At 43.8% G+C, this 27,329-nt stretch overlaps 2 protein-coding genes across 2 annotated transcripts; one reads left to right on the forward strand and one right to left on the reverse strand.

The window, feature by feature from the left end:
- The first annotated feature begins 3,395 nt into the window (after positions 1-3,395).
- LOC308153081 (adrenodoxin-like) lies at positions 3,396-9,159 on the forward strand. The gene is made up of 4 exons (XM_080526176.1): positions 3,396-3,703; positions 4,728-4,852; positions 5,077-5,206; positions 7,527-9,159. Exons 1-4 carry the CDS (start codon positions 3,528-3,530, stop codon positions 7,633-7,635), a joined length of 540 nt encoding a protein of 179 aa, XP_080382302.1. The 5' UTR covers positions 3,396-3,527; the 3' UTR covers positions 7,636-9,159.
- A 3,278-nt stretch (positions 9,160-12,437) lies between these two features.
- arhgap20 (Rho GTPase activating protein 20) lies at positions 12,438-23,810 on the reverse strand (the record flags this gene model as incomplete). The annotated part of the gene is made up of 16 exons (XM_080527229.1): positions 12,438-12,506; positions 12,707-13,329; positions 13,627-13,741; positions 14,591-14,780; positions 15,178-15,293; positions 15,947-16,111; positions 16,277-16,455; positions 17,632-17,832; positions 17,927-17,993; positions 18,084-18,161; positions 18,368-18,452; positions 18,754-18,795; positions 19,203-19,355; positions 19,509-19,679; positions 21,747-21,832; positions 23,724-23,810. 16 exons carry the CDS (start codon positions 23,808-23,810, stop codon positions 12,438-12,440), a joined length of 2,427 nt encoding a protein of 808 aa, XP_080383355.1.
- Positions 23,811-27,329: the final 3,519 nt, after the last annotated feature.

The raw sequence follows: 27,329 nt of genomic DNA on the forward strand, positions 1-27,329 counted from the left end.
CACGGGGGCACTGTGGGGCAGACTCAGAGCATCCCTCACCCAGCCACCACCTGCCCTCTGGGCTGGGACATCTACAGGGACTGCACAGGAAATGTGGTTAAATCCTTCATTCTTCAACCCTGGCTCCTGGGGAACCATGGTGTGCAGGCTGTTGTTCCAGCCCAAAGCAAACAAACCAGACACAACTAATCAGGGTGGATTGATCATGAGTTGAAATAGGTTTTAGAGCTGGGTTGGAACAAATGCCTGCACAGCCAATGCGTCCTGGTATTCTCATGTTAAACACACATACAGTATCAAACACGCACTTCCTCTCTTTCTTACCCTCAGGTTTCATCATGAAGCTTCTCTCCATCTCTCCGACTGGCTGGATGATGAGTCCTGTCCTGGTGTCCACCAGAGTGGCCTGGGAGTTCTGGGTGCCCTGTCTGAAGCCGTCCACAGAGGGAGGAACATACACTGGAGAGGGAGAGGAAGAGAGAAGGAAACACAAAGAGGCAGGGGGGAACAATATCATTAAAAAACGTCACTGAAGAGACTACGTGCAAGATTTGGTTAACGTTAGCAATAAACAAATGTGTATACATACTATGTCCCACTCTCCTGTCCATCTCACTGATGTGTTCCTTCAGCATGCCGCTGTTCAGGTCCATGAGGAAACGTCTGGAGGGTTCTGTACCCTGTCTGCGCTCCCCCACGGGGGCACTTTGTGACAGACGACTCAGGGTATCTCTAACCTGTGCCACACCTTTAGGGGGCGCTACAACGTGATCCCTCAAGGGCAGAGCATGAAGGCCTGGGAACACATGCAATCGCACACAGCAAATTATCAGAGTAACAAAGTAGAGGAGCCACAATCAGATGAAACCCAGTTTGATTAGAAAGCACTGCCCTACTTGTACAATAATTAACCCATGTGCCAGAAAAATTGTATGATAACAATTACTGGAACAAAGTTCAAAAGTGCAACGTCAAAGTAACAAGAGTGAGTGAAAAATACTGTTAGAACATTGCATTTTATGAATTATAACAATTGTATATTCTAGTACTGTGTAATACAACATCTCAATACAATATTAGCTTGAGGGCTTTGATCAATAAAAAAAAATATATAAATTAGTTTTATTCATAAATAATCAAGAGATCGAGATCCTTACCTGACAATGCCAGGAAGAACAAAACAAACGTCTGCATCCTGGAAACACAATAATTATTCCATAAGCTGAGAAAAGGAATATAATCAGTAAACCATGGACATAAATTACCAATACACCTGTCCTACTAGCCTCACAGGTAACCCTACCAGGTAACCCTACCTGTCTCTTGAAGAGTGAACCGATCTGTGGCAGTGTGCTGAGACTGTTCTAAAGGTAAATGCCTCTGCAGTATCGCTACAGCAAGCTTATCAGTGTCTTAGCCTCTATGACTAGATAAAGTGTTGAGTGTCACGCAACACTGAGTGTGTTTCTGTGTCCTTGCGATTCACTCACCTGTTTTAGTGGTGCTGTAGATAGATCTCTGAGTAGAAAGGAGACTCTGGGTAGTCTGAGAAAGGAGATGACTCACTGATCAATAAATATTTAGTGTCAGTCGTAGAGCAATAAGGAAATAAGGGGTGTGAACACTGATATCCTGACAGCATTTATTGATTAATCTATTTGTTTTTTTGTCAGGAACATCTGATCTGATCTGTCTATTCTAATCAAATGTTTCCCGTGGTATTCCACTAAGCACAGTTAGGCCAATATATATTTTAAATGTTTGTTATTTTAGCTGTTTAATATAATTACAGCTCTATATGTGGCCCCCTCTTTTTCAAGGGACCAAAAGTAATTGGACAATTGACTCAACAGCTGTTTCATGGACAGATGTGAGCTATTTCTTTATCAGTTAAGCCGGTAAAAGGTCTGAGTGGCATTTGTGTGGCAAGTATTACAAATTAATTTTATTTATGAATATGTTAATTTTCCAATTACATTTGAGCCCTGAAAACAGGGAACTGTGTATAGAAATTGTTGCAATTCCTAAACGTTTCATATGATATTTTTGTTCAACCCCTTGTATTAAAGCTGAAAGTCTGCACTTCAATTACATCTCAATTGTTTCATTTCAAATCCATTGTGTTGGCGTACAGAGACAGAATTATGGAAATTGTGTCACTGTCCAAATATTTCCTAACTGTAGGCCTATGTCACTCATAAATACTGTCATGTGATATCATGTACAGTAAATACAGATAAATGTTCATTTTGCTTGCTCACACCCTCTTAACTATGATTAGTTCATTATTTTCATGATAAAACGTCATAACATCTTCATATACACCATACAGGATAAATACTGATTTACAGTAGGCTACTTTGACAAATGCCCATTGAACAGATTTATTTATTATCCTACCTTAAGAAAACGAATGTAACACTCTCATCTGGGGAAAGCCCACGGCAAATCAACTGAAGAACTACAAATCCCTGATGACAGGGAGATGACGTATGACTGCACTGATGAATCAACCCCTATTTCATTAATTTTCTCTATATAACGACGTCGATCATTGATCAGCAATGACACTATATAATAGTTTGCCTAACTGGCCATCGGATTTGTGCTCCTAATATCTAAAAAGCACTACGGTTTTCTTATTTTATCGGATTAAAGTAGCAAAGACCAGAAATTCCCATTGACCGCCAGTCAAACTTCTACTCTTCTATCACCCAAAAAGGGGCGTGGACATTACGGGAGGGGAAAGTACCCGGATGCGTTGCTCTGATGAATCGCGTCGGAAGATGAGAGATTGGCAGTGAAATTCCAGATAAAATCCATGATGGGACTTTGCTCATCATCCTCCGTCACACTCATGTTTTCCCCCCTCCATTAATCTTCTGTTATTCATCACGAGTGTGAAAACGGATTGTATCCATGATCTCAGAGACACTATGGCATACAGTTTCTTAAATAGGCCTACTCAATTAATTTGGGTGAGATGATAGGCCTACTTTGCAACTTTACAGTTTTGGTAACTGTTTTTTGTTTCTCTACTGTAACATGACCAGGTACATTAATAATAATAATAATAGTAATACTTATTATTATTAATAATTTACAATAATAGTATTCATAACAATGATCTCTTAACTATGATATAGTAGGAAGGAATATCTATCTACCTATGAGGCTGTTGCCCCTAAGCTAGTACGAAGTGTAGAGTAGTCAGATGTTTTTCTCTAGTTAGTTCGAAAATAAACAGGTCTGAAAATCGTTGCTTTATCGTGTTTACTGTTACTAGTCTGTTCAATAGCGAGCTGTCAGGTACCCGTGTTACGTAACACATGTGACCCAGTCTCTCAGGACCTCGGGGTGTGTGTTTGTTAGGTAAGAGCAAGTTAGCTCAACCTAGCTAGCGCGAAGTCTGCTTGTTAGCTTGTCGTGACTTACAGTGCTTACAGTAGGGGTCACATATCAGACGAAAACAGTATCCCGTGAAGTTAAAGACCTTTTCCCCCGTTGAAACGCCTGTAAACTAAGCAATGGCTCTGGCGACCGCGAGAAGATTGTTTCATGTTTCGTTACGAGAGACTTCGACACGGACAGCAGTCATATTATCATCAAACACAACGCCGGGGAATCCGAATCCATTGAACTGTAGTAGGAGAAGGGCCTGCGTTCGCCAGAGGGGATTCAGCACGCACACGCAACCCCTCAGGTAGGTAACAAAGTTCCCAATCGTATAACCATAATGCCCAATAATTTGCCCAATGTAGCATACTCTTAGAGATGTGAAGGTTAGCTAGCTCGTACTGTCTGAACTGAAGCTAGGTGGCTGATCACAACCAGGAAAGAACGTGTCGTTCGAGTTAGATGTTTGTATCGGATGAATACTAGTCACTGCACCGACTATCTATGAACTAACCTGTGAATAACGTTACCTAGACGTGTTTAAGTCCGTTTGTCAATGTGTCAGCCAAGGATGGCTGGCATTGCCAGGCTCATTTCGCCATTTCGGCATTAAGGCTATATCAATTGGTTCATTCTTCAACCTTTCTTCAATACCTGGCTTTAAATGTCTGTATGGTTCGGTAACAGTTTTAGCCATATTCATGATTTAGTTTAGTACGTCTACAAAATAAGGTGCCCCCCAACCCTTTCCCCTTCATCTTCACTTCACTGTACAGGTGAAAGGCAAGCGTATTGTTTCTGGTTGGTAGTTACAGTCCTGAGTCTCTGATATGAAATGATGATTTATGATTATCACTCTGTCAACTCTTCCTAAGCACTTGATAAAACTGTATCTGTCTGTGGTTGAGCTCTGTCTGTAACCATGTTCATGTACAAGTCAGATGAACCTGAACCTTTGAAATCCAGGCACTGGTCATGTCCTGAATGGTTGCTCAACAGTTTGAAATGTTGTTACTTGTCTTGAAGGATAGTTTATCTTCAATACCCGTGGCATGAAACGTATGCAAAACATATGTGCAATACCGTATGCAAAACATTGTGCAATACAGCTTATATGGATAAATGTGAAAGGTTACAGGATTTGTGAGCAGGAACCAAACATAACCTCTAGAGGGCAGTATGTCTCAAAAAATGTAACACTACCCAGGACACTCTCCAACACCTACCCTTTGGTGTTTGCAGTCTTAAAGGACAACATGGTGTCAACAATGTGCTAGGCTAATGGCTCCAACCAGTCTGTAATATTCATGGTCTTCCTTGTTCCTGGGCAGATCTGACAACAAGGTGACGGTCCATTTTGTCAACCGAGATGGAGAGAAGATAACAGTGAAAGGTTCCCCGGGTGATTCTCTCCTAGAAGTCATCATTGACCAGGACCTCGATTTTGATGGCTTTGGTGAGTTTTTATACTGGTAATTATATCATCACAGACAGACACACACAGACACACACACACACACACACACACACACACACACACACACACACACACACACACACACACACACACACACACACACTTTACAACTGTATTCTGTTGACACATTTGGCAGACATTTGAGTTATTTCTCTGTGTCATAGAGGGAAAAGCTTGTATCTCTCTCTCTCCCTCCCTCTCAGGTGCATGTGAGGGGACACTAGCCTGCTCTACTTGTCACCTGATCTTTGAGGAGGATGTGTATAAGAAGCTGGGCCCAGTCACTGACGAGGAGATGGACATGCTAGACCTGGCCTATGGACTCTCAGACACGTGAGTAATACACACACACACACACACACACACACACACACACACACACACACACACACAGAGCTCCACACTGTTATGTCACACTGGCCCAATCCCATTTCTTTTTTTTTTTACTAGGGTTGGGTTTAACCGTTTTGTCAAAACCGTCATAAATTGCTATTGTAGAGGACGCTATACTGTGAGACGCTTGTTTGCATGGTGGGAATTGGGCGAGGGCCCTTTAAGGGTTTGAGTCACAGTTGTGACGTATGGGGGTGTCATGCAGGATTTAATCGACAGATGTGTTGACTGTTATGCTAGCCAACAGAAGAAGAAGACTGTTAAAAAAAAAGAAACTTTGATTAAAACTCTGACACTGTTTTCATTGCAACCGAAGTCTCTTTGTTCAACTCCTTGTTGACCCTGACTCGTTTTATTTTTTCAACCACCTCCTCAGTGTTTCCCATACATAGTCTCATTACGAACCAAAAGTATTTTTTAGTGCTGTTTGTATTTATTTATTTGAAGCATTTTTCAGCACTGCTCGTGGAAAGTGTTTGAGCAGGTTTGCAGAAAGGATAGGGCCTAATCATTTGAAATTGGCGGCTCAAAGTCTTACAACAGTGTGATTTTGAATGCCACGGTGTAACCAAAAATCGTGGTTTCATTTGGGGACGGTTTCCCGGTATCAAAAATGTTCAGCTTACCCCTCGGAACAGAGTTACAAGGGGTAGTGGTTGAAATCTTCCCCTATGAAATGGGACAACCGTTCAAGACCCTGATACGTCAGCAGTAGTATTGTATAAAAGCATGGACTCTTGCGATTCGTTCACAACTTGTACGTTTCACGCTATCAATCGATCAAACAAGCCATCAAATGAAAAAGAACAATGCTTCATTATCAGGCCAGTTCATGACAGAATAGCAGTGCTCTGTAGGCTCGCAACCCGTGCTCCTACCCTGCCAGTTTGCACTGATATTAGAGGAGCGGTAACAAGACAGTGCAACAACTTCACTGTTGGAATTGATTTCAATTTCGGGCGTCATGCCCTTCATATCAAGGGGGGAAATGTAAATGTAAATATGTAAATATATCAAAATGCGTGAATGTCATGCACAAATCAGGGTTAAAACAATATTGTAATGTTAACTAGCTAGCTAGAGACATCAGCGTACTAGTGATTTTTTTGTTAGAAAGAAAAGGTCTATAATACATTGAAATGATAATACGATGGTTATCATAATTTAAAAATCTTTATTAACGAAGAAAATAATTACATTTGTGGTTTTCTTTTGTTGCTAGTGCGTTCGCCACCACTGTGCCGATGATTCGCAAGGCATTCTGGGAGATTTTGCATAACGCTCCGTTTGGAGTGTGCCTCTGAAAAAACTCAGTCTGGAGGGCCATGCAGCCCTACCACTTCGCCATACCCCTCCATCCCAACAACAATCTGGACACCCTACCCCTACACGTGAACGCGCAAAACGGGGCTAAGTGGTAGGGGCAAGGGGTGAAATGGGATTGGGACACTCTTATCCCTGCAACTGTTCGACCGTTGTATAATGCTGATTAGATTTTAGTTATAATGAGATTAAGAGATGATGGTGGTTGAGCGAACAAAGGGATAAACTCACGTGTCGTGCTTCAGCTCCACTACCCTATTTTCTGCTGTGATCCATCTAGAATCTTTCTCATTTACCTCCACTCCCCATCCCGTTATAGAGAATGGTGACCGTCACTGACTGGATGGATTGACGTTGCAAATGATATTGTGCTTGTTGACGAAAACAACACGGTCACCACCGTGCTTTCTCTATTCTTGGTGCTGAGAATACAGGCCCCCCCTAGATACATTTACATTAAAAAGGGATATTAGGCAGCATGATTATTGCACAGATGTGCCTTAGGCTGGTCACAATAAAAGGCCACTCTAAAATGTGCAGTTTTATCAGCACAATGCCACAGATGTCGCATGTTTTAAGGGAGCGTGCAATTGGCATGCTGACTCCAGGAATGTCCACCAGAGCTGTTGCTAGTGAATTGAATGTACATTTTTCTACCATAAGCTGTCTCCAAAGTTGTTTCCAATTCGAATTCCAATTCGAATTCTCAGAAATGGCTTATGGTAGAGAAATGAACATTCAATTAAAAAAAAGAACTACTGGTAGTATTGTCTCGTAACAAGGGGCAGGCAGAGATGGGTTTTTCCATGACCAATCAGGAATGACTTATATTTTATTACCTTATTGTATATTCGTTGATATTGCTCCCCACCTCTGGCATGGATGTGACCCTCCCATGTTTTTCTCACAATTCTTCTTCTTCTTCACCCTCTTGCAGGTCCCGTCTGGGTTGCCAGATCTGCCTGACCAAGTCTCTCAATGGCATGGAGGCGCGGGTCCCTGACAGTGTGGCAGACATCAGACAGAGCGGAGACGGGTCCTCCTAATGGCATCCCTCAGACCCAGAGCCATAGATGGAGTATTCAGCCACCTCGGGTTGAGATTCTAAGGCATTCTAAAAGGCCACCATGTTTGGAAGATAGTTTGCCGGACTCTGCATGGCTTTCCCTCAAACCGTCCCTCTACACACAAACCTGCCCACAACCTACTACCAAGCTGCCCCTCCCCATAGCCCCCTACTAGGCTTGGGCGGTATCGAATGACATCGAATACATTTTAAAAATGTAATGGTCTGGGCCACGTTAAAGTCTCTTGTTGTTTCGGTCATTATCGTTAGAAAGCGTCACTGGTATTGCTATATAAAGCTATATTGCTATATAAAGCTACGCTCCTGTTCCAACAGCTCTTTATAGAACATAGCTGTTCAATCAGATCACGCATCTGTGTTAATAGTCACATTGTCCATCTCCATGGCTTCAAGTTTGGTATAGTTCACCGGTTGTTTGGTCCTCAGGTGTAAAAAGTTGAATGAAAAAACAATAGGACAAAATAGTAATCCAATGTCACTCATAGATCGGTGAGAATTACAGCGTACAGAACGTAGCTAGAATGTTAAGTTCTAAAAAGAATTTGACAATTGTAAACAGGCATGCGCGATACGGTCTGAGTGCTAGTTAGTTTTTAAATTATTTACATTTATATTACAATTTACAAATTGTTCTGTCATCACTTACATAGCATCTTCAACCATGTTGCTGGACAAACACTCTTATGACGTTTATTATAGCAATTTCTGACGGTTTTATGGCGACATTGACAAAAAAACATTGCTAGTTTTTAAACAGAGGTTTATGGTTTAACCGTAAATCCGCCCAACCCCCTACCTCCCCTTGCCTACCGCCTACCTCCCCTTGCTTTACCATGCCCCCCTCAGCCCTGGTCCTGTACTGTATTCAAAGAGAATGAAATTATTTGTAGTGATATTTATATTTCATAACTATAATTATGTTTTAGAGATAAATCTATTTAATTTACTCCTCAACATCACAATGACATTTAGCAATATCAAGTTTCTCACTTGTTGCATTTGTGAGGCTTTCTTCTGTGCAATGCAGCACAGTGTGGATGTTCTCTAGGGCTACGCTTACTTTTCCAGTCTACTACCTCACTAGTAATTACTTAGAAAGGATGTGGTAAAATGCTAGGGAAACGATACATAATGACTACCTTTTGGTTTCTTTGGGATACAAGGAAACAAGCACCTTTGGACCATTTTGTGATGAAATTGCTGCTTGTTGCCACATCATTTCTCAGTAAATACCAGTTCAATACCAGCTGAAAAGGGACTGTACAATCAAGCCAGACTTTCATAGTGACTCTCACCAATGTGTCTAGACTCACCAGTGATTATGCCTTAAATTCCTGATTTCCATAGGCTTTGTTTTATCAAGTGTACCCCTACTACTCATAGTACCACTCATGTAACCAATATTAATTTCATTTTCCACATGATTGTGCTGCCTGTGTAATGTAAGAAATGCTTTGATCAAATAGACTGAATTTATAATGTCTCTTTCTCTTCTCTCTGTCTCATTTCCTCTGTGTCTGAAAAGGCCTCTTAAGGGCTCTGCACACAGCGTGCGATTTCTGTTGCACGTCAACGTTCCATTTTGAAGTTTGAATGGAAGTCTATGAGAGCATCGCATTTACCCGCACACGGCCCCGATTTTAATCGCACGGCGAACATTCGATTCCATTCATTTTGAATGGGACAAAGCAGTGCGACAAAACTCGCACGCCGTGTGCTTTGTCCCATTCAAAATGAATGGAATCGAATGTTCGCCGTGCGATTAAAATCGGGGCCGTGTGTGGGTAAATGCGATGTTCTCATAGACTTCCATTCAAACTTCAAAATGGAACGTTGACGTGCAACAGAAATCGCACGCTGTGTGCAGAGCCCTTTAAGGGGTTGGTGTTAGTTGTTATTGTGGCTGTTGTTATTCATCATGAATTGGACTAGAACATAGAATGTGGGTCGCATACTCCAAGATGTACATGTGAAAATGATACATAACGTGTGGGTATTCCTTTACATTACTTATAAAATACAACAGACAATGTAATAATGGCAAATAATGTAATAACTTTCTGGATTATCTAATAACCTTGTTGAACGAAATAGCTTTATTTAATTATCTGGTGGTTATTACGTTGAGTAGACGTTTTTGATTAATAATGTCATCACTTACCGAAACCACTGTCTTTCTGTTTTGTGTCATTCATTTTAAGTCACAAACACACAAACGATGAGTGCAACATAGTCAGGTTTACTAAGTTCATTTTATTTTGATCCGCATACATTATATCTTTATGCGTTACATACGGTGAACACAGGAGGAAGCGGATACAACAGCCAATCTACTGTAAGAACGCAACCTGCCCTTTACAAAGACAATCAAACTTGTTAGAGTTGCTTCTTAAAAGCAATACAAGCACAAATCATCAGAAATACAAAGAATGGGCCTATAGAAGGTTTCTTATTAAGAAATGACCTACATGAAAAAGCACATCCACATCATTGGCAGCAATCTGAATGTAAAGAAAATCATGTAAACAATAAACAAATATGTCATACTGCATTGTTTGTACAAATTCTATTGTACAAGGTAAAACCCATATACACATAGGCAAGGACACATTGATACTGTGCATGCGCACAAACATACAAACACAAATACAATCTCACTGTCTCTCACTGTTTATAGACACACAAAAATACACTTGCTATCATACAGATAGAAATACAAATATATGTATAAATTAACGGGTACAGCTTAAAGCAGTCCCTTTGTTCTCATCAACATCTGCATCTGCTTTATTGGCTGGCAACATTTTCTCACATGTCTCGCAATCACATGCTCTATTGAAATGAGTTCCATTAACAGCCAGGTAATATATCACTATAGTCGTAAGGAATGTGGGTTTTAAATTGCACTAAAGGAAACACATAAGATGCTAACCTTTTTTTTACGTTTTTAATCAGCATAGGCAGTGGGTTTCTAAATAAACAAATTATTGTCATTGAATAACACCGAACTAAATAACCAAAAAACAACTAACAACAAAAACACACAACTGTTAACCTGTGGCATTTAAAATGGCTTACTGACTACACAGTGACACCACACAACTCTCTATCCTCAGATGTATTTAATCCTAGGTGACTGTCCTTCATCTAAGCATAGTTGTAAGTGTTTACATTCTTAAGGGGAAAGGCCTCTCTTTTTTCATCACATAATCACTACAAACAACTCCAGATTGATTTGAGTCTTGTAACCAAATTGTTCGAGTGAAGTATTAATAGTACAGGCATGTTTCTACTCCATGATGATTGACCAGTGGTTGATTGTTAGATTAGCTTCTCCTAAGCAAAGTGTGTAGGAGAGGGGGCGGTCAAACGGCTTCAGTGTGATGTTAATTACGGTTAATGTACTTGCTAATGTACTCATCTCTGATATATTACTTTTTTTATTACGTCCATTCAAACATGGCCATCTAGTCACTACCATCTTACCCAGCCCATTCTAACATGGCCACATTTATGGTTGTTTTACACATGGGACTCTTCAGCGAAAAGCAGTTTGTCAAAGTCCGGCTCCACCATCACTGCACCTCCCGAGCCTCTCCCTCTTCCCCTGGCCCAGCCTTGGCAGCACTGTGAATTATTACACCTGTGAGACAAGAAATAGTCCTTCACCCTCTTCACCAGGACAGAGGGACACAGACTGAACCGGGCCTCCATACTCTTCAGAGACTGGCCGCACTGTGGCTCCACGTCAGATATCCTCACCCTGTGGTCACCATTCATACTCTGACCCTGTTTGGCCTCTCTGTGGAGCCTCTCTATGTGTAAGACCCGTTCCAGAACCAGGGCCTCCCCTAGGTGCACTGCCGCAGGATCTGAGGCCCGGCGCTTTGGGAGCCCATCACGGTGGAGGCCCTCGGATGGCCCACGGATGGCTGGTGTGAGAGAGTGGGACTTCTGTCTGTACATGGACAAGGAGGGCTTGCTTCGCTCATAGGACACACCCTGGGACGGGCGTTTGGGCTCACAGACCTCACTTCCTGCCAATCTGCCCTGGGTGGTAGCGCCACTTCCTGCGATCCCATGCTTGTGCTGCAGACAGGCATTGTTGTGTATCTCTCTCAGCTGTCTGACAGTGAGGGGTCTCTCTGAGGGTTCGGAACTAGGGGACCTGCTAGAGTCCTGGATGTGCCCCAAAGACCTCTGCTTCGAAAGGGGACTCACTTTCCCCTGCCTGGGGGCCAGAAGACCTTGTTCCTGGCTTACCCCAGCCATCTCCTGCCCTCCTCCATTTGATGGGCTAATGACCATACTGGCCAAAGTGAGGTCGGCAGACGCCTGTCTCACTACTCCTGCTTTCTCCTGCACTGACTTACTGGCAAGGAGAGTCTGGTCATTGGATCGCACCTGTTAGAGAGAGAGAGAGAGAGGTGGAGCAGCGAAGGAAAAAGAGAGAAGCGGTGGAGACAGAGAGTACGAGTCAACAACTAATTCTGGTTAACACACATAAACATGTCTGTTTATGTGTGTTAACAGTATGTCGCTGGCTGCGTCGTTTGTAAGACAACAACCACCTACCACTACTGCGACACCCGCCACATGATGGTCATTTAACTCACCACACCACTCTCTTCCTCCTCTCCCTCTGCGTTTTCCTGCAGCTGTAGTGACAACTTCTGTCCTCTCTTCAACCAAGTGTTCGGGTGGAGCCCCTTACTGCTGTTAAGAGAACCCCAGGAAAGAGCCTCTATCGGCGGGGCGCCTTTAGGACAAGGCTCTTCGGTTGGTGCTGGGGCTGGGGCTGGGGCTGGGCAATGAGTGGAGGCTGGTAGACTAGGGGTGGAGGTTGAGGGGTTAAGGGGAGGACTGGAAGGGTAGAGGAGGGGTGCAGAGGAAGGAGGCAGCTTTGCACTGGGATGCCAGGTTGGGTTGCGATGGTCAGTAAAGGGGGAAAGGAGGCTGTCCAGGGAGTTGAAGGAGGCGCGTGTGGGGGTTGGGGAGTTGGAGGGAGAGGAGAGGCTGGAAGAACTAACACAGAGGGCCAACGACGTGGCGCCACCCAACCCTGAGCCTTCACACGCACCCCTACTGCGGCTCGCTGTGTGCACTACGCCCCCCTTATACACCTCGTCACCAGAAAGGTTCTCAAAGCTCCCCGCCTGGTCTACGTTCCGCACCAGACGGGCCACCAAGCCTGCCGCAGAGAAGCCGATCGTTGGCTCAGAGCTCCTCCTCTCTCTCCGGTGTCCACCCACTGAGAGGGGAGGATGACTGGCCTTGGTGCCCCCACGTGGGGCAGCAGGGTGGGGGCTGGCAGGGGAGTGGGCTGGGGAAGCTGGGGAGCGTCTCCTGGTCCTGGGTCGGGCTAAAGCAGGCAGCTGTAGGAAGTGGTGGTTGGGTTCGCCAGATTGGGGGATTGTGTTTGTACCATGGGGGCTGCGGTTGCCAGGTTGAGTGGTTGTGTTGGGGTCAGTGTCTATTTCACGCTGGTCCAGGTCGTAGTCACTCAGCGTGAGGACAGAGTCCAGGCTACCCTGTCGGGCTTTGACTCTCCGACGCCCCCTACGGCGACGGCCTGGATACTCACTACTGTCCTCATTCAGCTCGTTCTCCAGACTGTCATAGGACGAGTCTGTCAGGTTAAAGGTGGAGACATCTGTGGAGAGAGAGAGAGACAGAGAGAAAGGAGGGATACTTTTATCACTTCTTAGTGTTGAAATATTGATTGTTGCTGACTGAGCAAGGAGCAAAATCCCAATCCATTTCCGGCTGTATGCAATGTATGTGACAAATAAAATTGGATTTGATTTGAAAAAAAAGAAAGTGACGTATTGTGTGTGTGTGTGAGAGAGAGAGAGAGAGAGAGAGAGAGAGAGAGAGAGAGAGAGAGAGAGAAAGAGAGATGTGTGTGTGTGTGTGTGTGTGTGTATGAGGATAAGTGTGTTGTGTGTACCTGGTTCATGCTCACTAACAGTGCCCTTTTGGGGCGGTCCTCCAAACAGAGTGGTGACATCTTCTCCTAGGACCTGCTGGCAGTGCTCTATCATAAAGCGCACCAAGTCACACACCTGGGAACAGGAGAGAGGGGGCTTTAGTCTGGGGAAATCTACTGTACACATGCACTAACAGTTGACACCAGAACAGAACAGTGAGGTTCTGAAAGGTAACTACGGATCTCAAATAAATCGGATTTCCATACCCCCTATCCTAACCTTTTAAAATATGGAATAAGATTTTTGTGTTTGTTGACAAGGCCTTGATTTAGCCAGATACATTTAAGCCAACCAGTTTTTCTCATGAGAACATGAGAATTTATTCTTAGAACACAAGGCTATATAACTTTTTAAGTGGTTGTTGTAACATGAATATAGTAATGACGTCAACGGTGTGACTTTAAAAGATAAGATAACCCTCTGAGAAACAGATCCAACTATTCTGAGAAGGAAGGACATTTTGTTCATATGGCAATGAATTAACATAATGAAGCAAAAATATGGTACCAATAGCTACATCGTCGTGATGCTCTTCTTTCTTTTCGTTCAGAGCACAAGATAAACAGCTGAACTATGTCCCGAAACACTATTATATAATAATGTTGCAACATTACATTTCTGTGAGCTGAGGTAGCGACAAAGGAATTAGCTGACACCCAATTAGAATTATCTGAAACACACGGAGGGGGGTGAGAGTGGTGTGTGTTTCGTCATGGCAGGAGTGCAAGAGCAGAGCTGACTCTGGGAGTGAAAGGAAATGCTTTGCATATTTGTATACAAACACGCCAGACCCAGTCGGCTCATGAGGTCAAACGGTTTATGTGATGAAGTTCAGTTCAGGGGTGAAATTAAGGTTCATGTCTGGGTAGAGGATTATTGATACTGCGGTAAGAGTTAGCTAACCACCCCCCTCCCTTCGCCCACCTTCTTGGCCCCCTCTCCCTCCACCTCAGGGCTGCTTGGTCCTGGAGCCCAAAGCATGCTGGGAGCAATGCACACCGACAGGTTAAAGGAATTCATCTGGTTGTCGTGGGCGTTTCCTTGGATACCGTGGAGCACGGCGACCACGTACCGTAGCAACAGGGCATTCTGCTTGGGCAGTCGAGCAATCAGTCTGCAGAGAGATGGGGGTCAGTGTGGAGCAAAGTTAATGAGACTTGATTTGATTTGTGGACATGTGCTCTGCTCTCCTTACCAGGGATATGTTGATAATGTCATTTTGTCTGCTTTTTTCCTGATATTTTTGTACTTTTCTGTTTCTGAACCTACACAGTCTCTCTCCCACCAGATATCTCTTGAGAAAGGAGTCTTAAAGCTTTATTAGAACACTGAGCTGAGTGACGCAGTTGTTTCCTCCATGGGGACACACTGTATAATAGAAAGGGGGAATGGCGTGCTGGACTCATTCAAAAAACAGAAAAAAAGGCACCTCTTCCAGCACTGCTAAAATATCAGAGATGTTGTGTGTGTGTGTGTGTGTGTGTGTGTGTGTGTGTGTATGTGTGTGTTACCTCTGTAGAACCTGTGCCTGCTCGTCCTCCACGCCATGTGCTTCCTCCATCACATCCATCCACTCCTCGTACAGATCAGAACACAGCAGACTGCCAGGAATGTTTCGTAAGAAATCCTGAGGTGGAACAGACACTAGAGTCACCAAGCAGAGTCATAAGACTCATAACCATAAGCTATGCTGCTTATAAACCAGCAACCAACAACAATAATTGTTGTTAGAAACCAAAATGCATGGTGCTCTCAGGAAGTAAGAATATACAGTAACACAACAATAATAATAATATTCATTTATATGGCAAGAATGCAGCTCAAAGTGCTGTACAATATAGTGCAAAAGATTAAAAACGAGACGGATTAAGGGCATCTAGATGCAATTTTGGGGTATACTTTAACACGACTCGAACACTCAAACACTGTTATGTCATCCATTGCAATGAGCTATAGATAACTCTAAACAAGCTCATAATGGCCTCTTATCATAAAGAGGATCTCTGTTGGCAGATTAAGAGAATAGATTATGAACTAGATTAGATTCGACAGCAAATCTCACTCAGCTCCATTTTAGTACAGCCTGTGCTGGGATGCTGTGGATACACGTGTCGCTCAGCGTTATATGAGTGAATGAGACTGGATCAGATTAAGTATGCTTCATCTGTTAGGTCAGTTACCGGGCACGTACCCAGGGTTATACACACAGTATGCTCTACCTATGTATTCCAACAGTATGAGTGGGCCACTATTCCGCCAGTAGCGTGTGGTAACGTGTACCTTAAACACAGCAGCAACAATGAAGATGTGTTCCCGTGTGAAAAGGAGGTCCTGGGCTCCATAGTCTAGTCTGTCCCTGAATTCCCGACATGCCCTGGCCCCCGCCGAACGCCGGAATATCCCCCGTGTGAATGACCCCTCATGGTACAGAAACACCAGCATGTCCTGTAGAGGGGGAGGGGAGGAGAGGGGGGAGTGGGTGAGGAGGGGGGCAGAGAAAGAGAGACATAAAAAAAAACAGATAGGGCCTTTGACTAATTATTGCAGTTCTTCCTCAATGACAACCTGATGACATTCTGATGTCAACTGTGACATCATTGCTTCTCTCACCATGACTGGCTTGGGTAGAGCGTCACCCAGACACACGGAGCTCAGAGACTGGCCGAACAGGAAGCCCGGGGCGGGACAGGAGAGGGAAATCGACAAATCGTGGAGCTGGGGGTTGGAGCCCCGCCAAAAAGCCCAGTTGATGAGGGAACGCCTCCTCTTGATGGGCTTCTGGGGGGTATCTGCAGTAGAGAGACAGCCAGTTACAGGGAAGAGAGGAGAGGAGAGGGGGACAGGGGAGAGGAGAAGAAGAAGAAAGAGAAGAGGGGGACAGGGGAGAGGACAAGAAGAGAAGAGGGGGACAGGGGAGAAGACAAGAAGAGAAGAGGGGGACAGGGGAGAAGACAAGAAGAGAAGAGAGGAGAGGGGGACAGGGGAGAGGACAAGAAGAGAAGAGGGGGACAGGGGAGAGGACAAGAAGAGAAGAGGGGGACAGGGGAGAAGACAAGAAGAGAAGAGGGGGACAGGGGAGAGGACAAGAAGAGAAGAGAGGAGAGGGGGACAGGGGAGAGGACAAGAAGAGAAGAGAGGAGAGGGGGACAGGGGAGAGGAGAAGAAGAGGAAAGAGAAGAGGGGGACAGGGGAGAGGAGAAGAAGAGGAAAGAGAAGAGGGGGACAGGGGAGAGGAGAAGAAGAGGAAAGAGAAGAGGGGGACAGGGGAGAGGACAAGAAGAGAAGAGGGGGACAGGGGAGAGGACAAGAAGAGAAGAGAGGAGAGGGGGACAGGGGAGAGGACAAGAAGAGAAGAGAGGAGAGGGGGACAGGGGGGAGGACAGAGACTACATGATCACTAATACATCAGAAGTAGATGAGTCATAGATTAGTGATAGCACATTGCACAAACCAGGGAAGCTCTTATTTTATTACGTCTGACCAAATAAGAATGTATTGGACTACAATTTTGGTTTCTATTTTTGGCTAATATAATATGTAGTGTTGTCCATGGGGCCAAATGTTTGTCATAGCAACAAGCCACTTAAATTTGTTTTCGAAATGTTTTATCGAAAGCACGTCACAAGCATACACGCTTTGTCAAAGGCGTGTGCATCGGTGAGTAGGTGAACCCGACACAGGTCAGAAAACACTGAAGTGCGCCTCTACCTTAGCAACAGCAACTCGTGCCTCGGTTGTTGCTACCGATCTGATTCCGCTATGAATGTTACGGCAGCGCCCGTTCACGGCAAACTGCTGGATTCCTGGATCACTGCCACAATCACATCTCTCAAAGGAATCCATTTTGGTGGGTGGGCAGTGGTTCACTTCATCTAGTTATTTATTCCAAGATGATCGATGGTACAAACAGATCAGTAATAGTTAGCAGTAGTATATGAGGTGTGACAGAAGGCCCTTCTCCTTACCCATCACAGGGTGTGGCGTGGCGGTGACACATCTGTGCTTGAGGATGAACTGGCACTGCTTGTTGGCCTGCAGCTGCGTCTGTTCCGTGTGCGCCATCCTCTGTCTGTCTATAGGAGGCGTCGCGTCCCTGCAGCCTCTCCCAGCCTGAGTCAGAAGGTCTCGTTCGTGACTCATGTAGATACTGAAGGGAAACTCGTGCCCTGGGAGAGGTCAGAGTGTAAAGGTTAGAGATGAAGGGGTCACCGGGGACCCTGGGTCTTGGAGTGCTACAGGCTGTTTGATGATGGAGCTCACCTATGAGAGGGTAGGGGGCATTTTCTCGCTTTGAGTTCACCCACAGCTGGTAGTCCTTCACACAGCCCTGGAGAATGCCGAGACAAAGATACTCAAAGACCCAGGACATTCTAAAATGGGGTTTGCTCATGTTTGCAGTTAGGTCTCAGATACACACCGTGATGCCAAACTGCTGCAGAGCGAGGCGGACAACCTCGGTGGTGGGATCAGCGTTAGTGACAGCCAGGGTCTTCTCCTATACGAGGAAGAAGAGACCGTCAAGAGAATTGCCATAATCAGCAATGTCACACACGTGTACAGACACAGATAAGACACAAACAAACAAACAAACACACACACAAACACACACATACACATACACACACACATACACACACACACACACACACACACACAGAGAGAGACACAGTGTGGCATGAACCTAAATGGTCGTGTACTTACAAGAGTACAATTCCCAATACCTTTCCCAAAGACCTTGAGTGGGATAGTTTTGGGATCTTCCTTTTCTTTCTCTTCTTTTACTCGACTGGAAAGCATTGGAAAACCCCCACAAACAATCAGACAGATAAAGACACCCACTGTCATGGAAATACTATCATATATATATATATATATGGACCAGGCAATGTTCATGCTTCTGTTCACACCTAAGCCTTCCCTGTAAATTCCATGGAATCACACAAGGTCCTGACCAGGGAAATTGTCTGAGCGAATTTCCCTGTAAATTCCATTCACACATACCCCTTACCAGGTCAATTCCATGGATAGCTCTTAACTGTGAATGGGGCTTGAGATTAGCCAGTCAGGATGCTTGATCTGCTATTTACCTTTTGAGGAGGGAGAGCCATCTCTCCTTCTGTTCCACAAAGCTGAGGGCAAGAGGTCACATAAATGTCAGTCATACCAGCAACATAAGACAAAAAGGTAAACACCCCCTCAAGCCTTGTACATAACTGTAAAGTCAACTTGCCACTAACAGAGGGTGGAAAGAATGGTACAGTCAGCAATGTCAGTGTTTCACTTGTTCTATGTGCCCTTAACAAGGTTGGTGTCTGCTCACTAACGCGCATGCCACGTAATCGCAGAGTCCCCGGTTCGATTCCGGTCATCCTGCATGTCATCCCTCCTCTCTCTCACCCATCCTTCAATCCTGTCAATTTCTACTGCCTCTATCCCAATAAAATGCCCTAAAACACATTTAATAAAATAAACAAGGTTGGAGTCAATCATCAGTGTTGTGGTTGTAATGTAAATTGTGGTTGTGGCTGCAGTGTACCTGAATGTGGCCACGCAGTTGCAGGTGGGCCAGCCCATGACGAAGCTCTTCTCTGGGCTTGTGCTCCCCTCACACACCTCTTCCATACACCCAGTATGGGTCCACATCTCACACACGAACGCCTGTGCCTTCAGCTTAAAATGTGTGGGGGACCTAAGGATGATGAACATGAGAGGAAGAAAGAGAGAGGCACACACACATCATGCATTGCACACTGATCTCTCATATTCACAAAGACACATCCATGTTCATCCACTGTTCACTCTTCCCTTTCTTTACTCCACTCCCACTCCCCCTCTCTCTTACTTGGCCTTGGCGATGACGAGTATGTCAGTAAAGAGGAAGAGGTGCCTGTCCTGGGTCTGCAGCCCTGTCTTCAACTGGGCTTGGGCATGGAGGAGAAACACCCTACCAGGAGTCAGGAAGGACTCGACCAATGAGCATGTCTCTGGGCACAACGGAACCAGGAAGTTCTCCCTGAAAAAAGAGACAAGATTTGAGTCTCCCACATGACCTCACAATGCACTGATAAGAGTTACATACTGTATACTTGTTTAGCTCTGTCCAAGCAAGGCATTTGATTGGGCTGATGTGTCACAAGGTGTCACTCATTTCAAATGGGTTTCCACCTTTTTGTAGCTGCTTTCTGCAAAGGATTTCCCCAGGCTTTCCGAACTCTTTAACAAGTTTATTTCTCCCGAATTAGAAAGGCCCAGTCTCAACGAGGTTAGGCTGAATGTAACAGCACCGAGGTATTCTCTCTGAAGAGAATCTGACAAACTAGAACATCTTTTTATTTATTTATTTTTTTACAGTTCTCTGTGGTTATTCTCTCTAGATAGAATGTTCCATTCTTTAATCTCCCTGATGGCAAAAAGCCAGAACAACCAATAAACAAACTGAGACATTGAGCAAGAGTCATCCTCTCTGTTGACAAACAAGGGCAGGAGGAACAATTTATGGATTTCACCTTGAAAAAGAAGAACATCTCACATGACGTCCTCCTCCCAAAATACTACTTTAGGCCATAGCAGAGGGGGGGTGTCTAAAGGGAATTCGAGCACACCTCTAGCATCTCTCTCCTTCCCTCACTGAAAATCTCTACCTTTTTCTATTTATTATGAAGCAGGTCAGGGGGAGGTAAAGGAGAGATGAATGTAACTACAACTGCACCAGTACATCAGCATCTCTTTAACAAGGTTATTTACTTCCTAGGATATTAATAGATCCCAGATCCGTAGATTGCACGGGGGGGGATTATCTGTTTGAAGAGATTATCTAGGCCTGCCAGAAGAATCACTCTGCAACAGGCAGATGTGTGTAAGTGAGAGTGAGTGTGTGAGTACTGGGTATAGAGCCTGTTACTGAGGTCAATGTCGTGGGAACCATGACAAACTCATTCACTATGACATACAGTGCAGATACAGTACAGAGCCATTACAGAGCCATTGAGTCAGATAATGGAGGGCAGACACACTCAATGGGGATATTTTACACAATGATATTCTACCATTGTACCCCTTGCTCCTACCCCCTCATTGTTCAGATATCTGAAAGGACTGGATGACTACAAGCCATACAGTGCCTAGACCTTCATTTAGCCTAAGTGGATCCGCTGCCATATTATGTGACAGCAGCTGGTGAAAGCGGGAACAAGTCGGCAGCTGACCAAATGTTCAGACTTTTATTCTGAAAAAATGTGAATACATTTCAAGCCAAACTATTGCAATGCAATGGATTCAGTGAGTAAATGGTAAATGGACTGCACTTACTATATAGCTCCTTATTCCAAAGCTCTTTACAACGGCCTCTCATTCACCCGTTCACGTACACATTCACGGCCAGCTACCATGCAAGGCGTCGGCCCACTCATTGGTAGCAATTTGGGGTTCAGTGTCTTGCCTGAGGACACCTCGACACGTTGACAGGAGGAGCCGGGGATCGAACTGCCGACCCGCTGATCATTAGACCCCGGCTCTACCTCCGCCGGCTCTACCTCCGCCGGCTCTACCTCCGCCGGCTCTACCTCCGCCGGCTCTATCTCCGCCGACTCTACCTCCTGAGCCACAGCAGCCCCAGTGCGTAATCCCCACTACTACCTAGTTAGTGTAGAGTAGTGGGGATTACTCACCGAATCCATTGCATTGCAATATTTTGGCTTGACTAGCGAGTGTGTCATTGATTTTCAACAACGTTGACATTTATTTACATTTTCTCAGAATAAAGGTCTGAACATTTTGATTGGTTGCCGACTTGTTCCCGCTTTCACCAACTGCCATCACATATTGCTTCTGTAACAAACTGAAGATCGTATACGGAGCGGGACTAGGAAGCCCAGCTGTGGAAATTCAAAAGGGGTTGTTCACTACTATGCTCGAAACACCAGGCTTGGAGCTGGCCGCTAGCAAGCTTTGGCACGCACTGGCACCACTGTTGAAAACCAGCTAATGGAACCAGGCCATACACACGTCATTGAACTTCACCAGTTGACGCTGTCACCTGATGTGGAAAGAGAAGTGTTCCTCTGGCCACAGTGTACAGTACCTGGAGACAGTTCTGGATCTGGTGAGAGCCTTGCTGAAGACCAGGGACGGAGCTGACTGTCTGCGATGGCTATAAGACTTCATCCTCTGTGTGGAGAACAGAGAGACGAGAGAGAGAGAGAGAAATAAGAAGTCACCCAAATATTGAGAGAGATTACACTGATAGGCCCGCAAAATGATAGAATGTTCTTTATTCACATTCTTGTAAGTGTATAACTTGGATCCTCTCCAGATGCAGGGTTCAGATTCTAGGATGCCTACTCCCATGGGATTGATGCACACTCCAGCCCACTATTAGTAAGGCAGCCCCAAAGAGTATATCTACTCTATCTACTAAAAAAGACATATTTCCTTCTTGTAGCATTGTGACTGCCATCATAAGATTTGTGTTTATGATGACTGATGTATAGACGATTCACTTACTTTAGACAAATGTACTCGCTTTGGATAAAAGCGTCTGCTTAATGTCAAACATGTCAAATGTAAATGTACAGTATCATTTGAACACTGCCCATATTTTTGAGAGATGGAGAAAACATTCAAGCAGGGGTTTCTCTACCTAAACACACACACCTGAGCAGTAAAGAGAGAGAATAGACCATGACCCATGTGTTGGACAGTAGACACTGACTCATGTTCACTCAGATACATGTGATTACACAAAACGCACAGAAGCACAAGTGCTGAGCTGTTCCCACTCACGCACGTACACACGCACACACGGTTCATGGACTACCAGAAAAGGACAGGTAATGCATGTAAGTGATTGATGCATTTTTCTTGTTGCTTATGTATAACTGTGAACACATGGTTCCTCTTGAAGGACAATGAATATCATTCATCCAAAGAACACAGATTCTGAAGGGGAGTGAGGGGACCATGTATCAAATTATGTTCCTGTGGAATTCTATTTTGTAGCATATATTCAAAGTAAATAGTTAGGCCAGATGTTCTTACAGTCTGAATTAAACTGAAAACTCAGAAATGATGCCACTGGTTAGAGGAATGTAGTGCGGGTTAACGCAAGTATGCTAAGTCGCACCACATGCACTACATTTGCTGCAATTATACAGTATTTTTAACTGATGTGTTACTAATATAAAATATTATTCAGGTATGCTGGGTCCATTACAGTTCAATCATTGTTTAACCTTATCTGCAGCTACTGAGTTTGCATGGGTAATTACACTCTGGTTACCAAAGTAGTAGCTAGCCTAGATGGCAACTATGAAAGCACTACATGTCCTTAAGGCTTAAGCCAATATCCATGGTGTACATTAAATCAGAAATGCTGATTATGTGGATAATAATAGCCTATATGTAACATGCAGTTTAGCCAATACAAACGTATTGCATTCTCACCAACAAGTTTAAACAGGACATCTTCTCCTCTAGCTCATTGTTCTCACCAATGCATATGTAATATAGCCTATCATTTTATGTTAAAATATTATTTGAAATCCATTCGATACTTTTTTAATAGGGTCACGTGGTTGAATGCTCCTATCTTACAAATACATTCCTTGTCTTTATACATAAATACTCTCTTCAATGTCTAAATATCTCTTCAATCTGAGGTTGCCTGTAACAAGGATTTCCACCTCCCTCCAACGCATACGCACAATCCCCAGCGAGAACACATTTGGACACCAGATGAAACACCACGCTGGCAGGCGACAGTCTCACCTGCCCCACGCATCCATCACAGGCTAAACAACTAGGCTGTGGAATGATAAAGCCTTTGGTCTAGACAGAATTATGGAATTCAGACGGAATTGTATCACACAATTCCGCCTAGAGAGAACTTTATCACACAATCAACGTTATTGATTAGTTGATTATTAACTTCCATACAAAAATCCAATTATTGATTTCCTGAAGCATTTAATCAGCATCAACATGACTTTAGTACAACTAACAACTCACATAGACTCCAATGACTTAGTGCGTAAAAAAAATATGAACAGGGTTAATTTACCCTCTTGTTCTCATACTGCCCGCTGATCTTGGTCTCGCCCGCCAGTGTCCGGCTGCGGCTGAGGCTCTCTTGCTGTTGTGGTGACATGGTGATGTCCATCCAGTTAGCTTCGACGCGCGCGTATTGCTCCACGGTTATCACACGAGGAAGCAATGCCTTTAAAAGTAATGAATTAAATCCATCAAATTAGTCTTCTTTCGAAACATTCCACCGTATGGTGGCCCAGTGCGTAAAGGTATTGGCTACTGATTGTGGCAGTCAAACCGATGTGAGTGACTAAAATGGAAAAACAACAACTCCAGAATATCAGGCGACTCTCTGCACGGCAAGTGAATAGAAGTTTAGTGAAGGGAAGGTCTTTACTTCTGCATTCGCTGTATCTACGGCAGAGGTCCAAGAGCGCATCTCATTCGTATCCGCGCTTTGCGTGGCTACTGAATCAAATTCGGTGTACCACTGTTTACGCGTCTTTACGCACCGCCTCGCAGGAGGCGGCTCCACTGGGTCCTAGGAAAAACGGATTTGGGGTGTGAGGAGTTCAGAAAAGCGGTAGGCCTATTTCAAAAGTCGAACGGGGTTAGGTGGTGTGACACAAATATAGATAGTGTAATACAGTAATATAGATAGTTATTTGAAAAACAACATTATGCCTAATGATCATGATGGTGAATTAGGCTACCTGATAAGCAGAAGGATGGTACTCAATGGCACGTCATTTATAGCGCGTAGGCCATTAACACCATCACACTCACTGGTAGATAAGTAGTTAATTGGTAACAGAAACTACCGGTATGCATATTAGAACGTTGTGGTGAAAAAGAAGATGAAAAAAATACAATACAATTTCAAATCAATTTTACTGCGGCAGAAGTGGGCCACAAACTGGGGTAAAGTGAGAAGAACCAGGACAGAGAGAGAGAGGGGGGGGGGGGGGGGAGAGAGAGAGAGAGTTTAGAGAGACCCTAAACTGGTCCTAATAACGGCCCCATTTAAACTGGATCACACAATCAGATCAGATGGTTACTTTACTGATTATTAAATGCCTTGGGCAGGGCAAAGAACGGCAACTACACTCCCTCAAATTAGAGAACACATGAGGGTATCAAATACCCTGATGACAAAAGATACTTTCTCCTCTAAACTTGGCCGTCCACACAGAAACTAGATGTACATGTGTACAATGTAAACTTATGTATAAGGTATTCAAATCCAGGCCAACTGGTTTTCTCTTTTTCCAGTGGATAATAAATCACTGAGCCTTTGAATGCCCTTTTACCTCTACGCTGGACAAGTGGAACGTATTCAGATATTTGGCTGTCAAACTTGATGCTACTGTAATAAAGTAGACTAGTGTTAAATATTTAACTTTCCCCATCATCACAGAAACATTGTAAAAGTGTGAAACAGTGTGAAAAACTGTGCGTTTTCAGCTACAGTCATGTGAAAAAAGTAGGACACCCCATGACATATTTAGTTATTTTTAAAGAAATATGGACATCAATATTTGATCTTATTTAAAATAATATCTATAGATAAATGTGATGTAATTAAACCAAAAACAATGAAAATGTAACTTTGTTATTATTTATTTAACAAACTAACAAAGATGCCAATTCCTACTCAGGAAAAGGTTATGACACCATATGCCCTAATAGCTGGTATTGCAACCTTTGGCAGAAATAACCTCAATTAGACGTTTCCTAGAACTGTCTACCAGTCTCTGACATGAACTGGGAGAAAGTTTTTCCCACTCCTCCACTCAGAATTCTTTCAGCTGTGTGATTTTAGGGGTCTTGCATGCACAGCCCATTTCATATAACCCCACAGCATCTTAATAGGATTAAGATCCGGGCTTTGACTTTGGCCTTTCCAGAACTTTACATTTCTTTCTTTTGAGCCATTGATTTACTGGAATGTTTTGGGTTATTGTCATGTTGCATGGTCCACATCCGCTTCAGCTTACATTTTTGGACAGATGGTCTCACATTTTCCTCAAGCACCCTCTGATACAATAAAAAATTCATAGTGGATTCTATGATGGTGAGCTGACCAGGCCCTGTTACAGCAAAGTAACCCCAAACCATGACAGTCTCACCTGCCCCACGCATCCATCACAGGCTAAACAACTAGGCTGTGGATAAAGCCTTTGGTCTAGACAGAATTATGGAATTCAGACGGAATTGTATCACACAATTCCGTCTAGAGAGAACTATGCCTTACTGTTACTGTGCCCAAATAATTCAACTTTGGATTCATCCATCCAAAGCACATTGTTCCAGAAGTGTTGGTGTTTGTCTAGGTGTTCTCTGGCAAACTTTAGTTTTGTTTTTTTACAGGAAGGGTTTCTTCCTTGCGCACCTCCCATGAAAATCAACCTTGTGCGGTCTCTTGATGCATGTACTTTGACATCAACTGAGCAAGAGCTACCTGTAGGTCCCTGTAGGTCTCCTTCTCTCAATATTGTTAAAATGAATGTCCATATGGTTAAATATGTTGAAAAAGACAAATGTTTTCATGGTGTGTCCTATTTTTTTATATCACGCTCAAAAAATAGCAATGGTATTCTTTGATTATGATACAATCACTTTACCAGCGTATTAGAGGGAAAGTCTAAAAACTAAGAGAGCTGGTGTGAATTTCAATACTTTTGGTCTGTGTATAAATAAAAATGTATAAATAAAGAAAGAAGAGAAAAATAAATAAAGTAAGAGTAACCTCGATAAACATCTCGCCTGACCTCTGTGACCATCCCACTTATGTCAGAGGGAAGTCAAGGTAGGTCACTCATTTTATCTTGTTTTCATCTTTTAAAAGGTGTTTGGCCTGCACTCTATTGGATTTCACGTGGAGACCACCCACCAGACACTTCAGGTATAATTGCCTCACTACCTCCGCTCAGCATCTCTCTTTGTCTTTCTATGTCTCTCTGTCAATTCCTTCTCTTCTTGCCCACACCTCTCCTCCCTCCTCTCTTTCTGGTCATCCCTCTCTCCCTCTTTCATTCTCCCCACTCACTCATTCTCCCCACTCTCTCTCATCTATCATCCAAAAGTGAAGGTTTAAGAAAAGTGCAATGAAAATGTAATGGCAGTGTCCCAAAACAAATCAACAGTTCATCCTCTCACTTCAAATCCATCCCTGAAGTTTGTAGCCTGCGTTTACGTCACGCAAGACTGTTATGGAAGATACATATTTAAGAAGTACATTGGTGATTGATCTGCCAATCCAGAGGCATCTCTGTTTATGGAAAGATTCCTCTGCTATATCAGCAGTGTCTGAATGCTGCACTGATACAGATTAATGTTACTCTAGAAATGATAGGTGTTTGTTTATCTCACATGTTATGGATAGCATAGTTTTCAGGGACAAACACTGAGAAAACTCTCAGAACACTCAAACTTTCTCATACTTTATAAAACTGTATCTCAATAAATCAACCACCACAGCCTGGTGGAGAAAGAAACTTGTTGGTGGATTTGTTTAAAACTTTACAGGCTGGTTTCATGGATGCAGATTAAGACTAATCCTAAAAGCATCCTCTTTGGAGATTTTCCATTGCAGGTGTGATTTAATCCTGGACTAGGCTTAGGTCTTGTCTGTGAAACC

This window comes from Nansenia antarctica (assembly GCF_963989245.1).
Source record: "Nansenia antarctica genome assembly, chromosome: 3".
NCBI lineage: Eukaryota > Metazoa > Chordata > Actinopteri > Argentiniformes > Microstomatidae > Nansenia > Nansenia antarctica.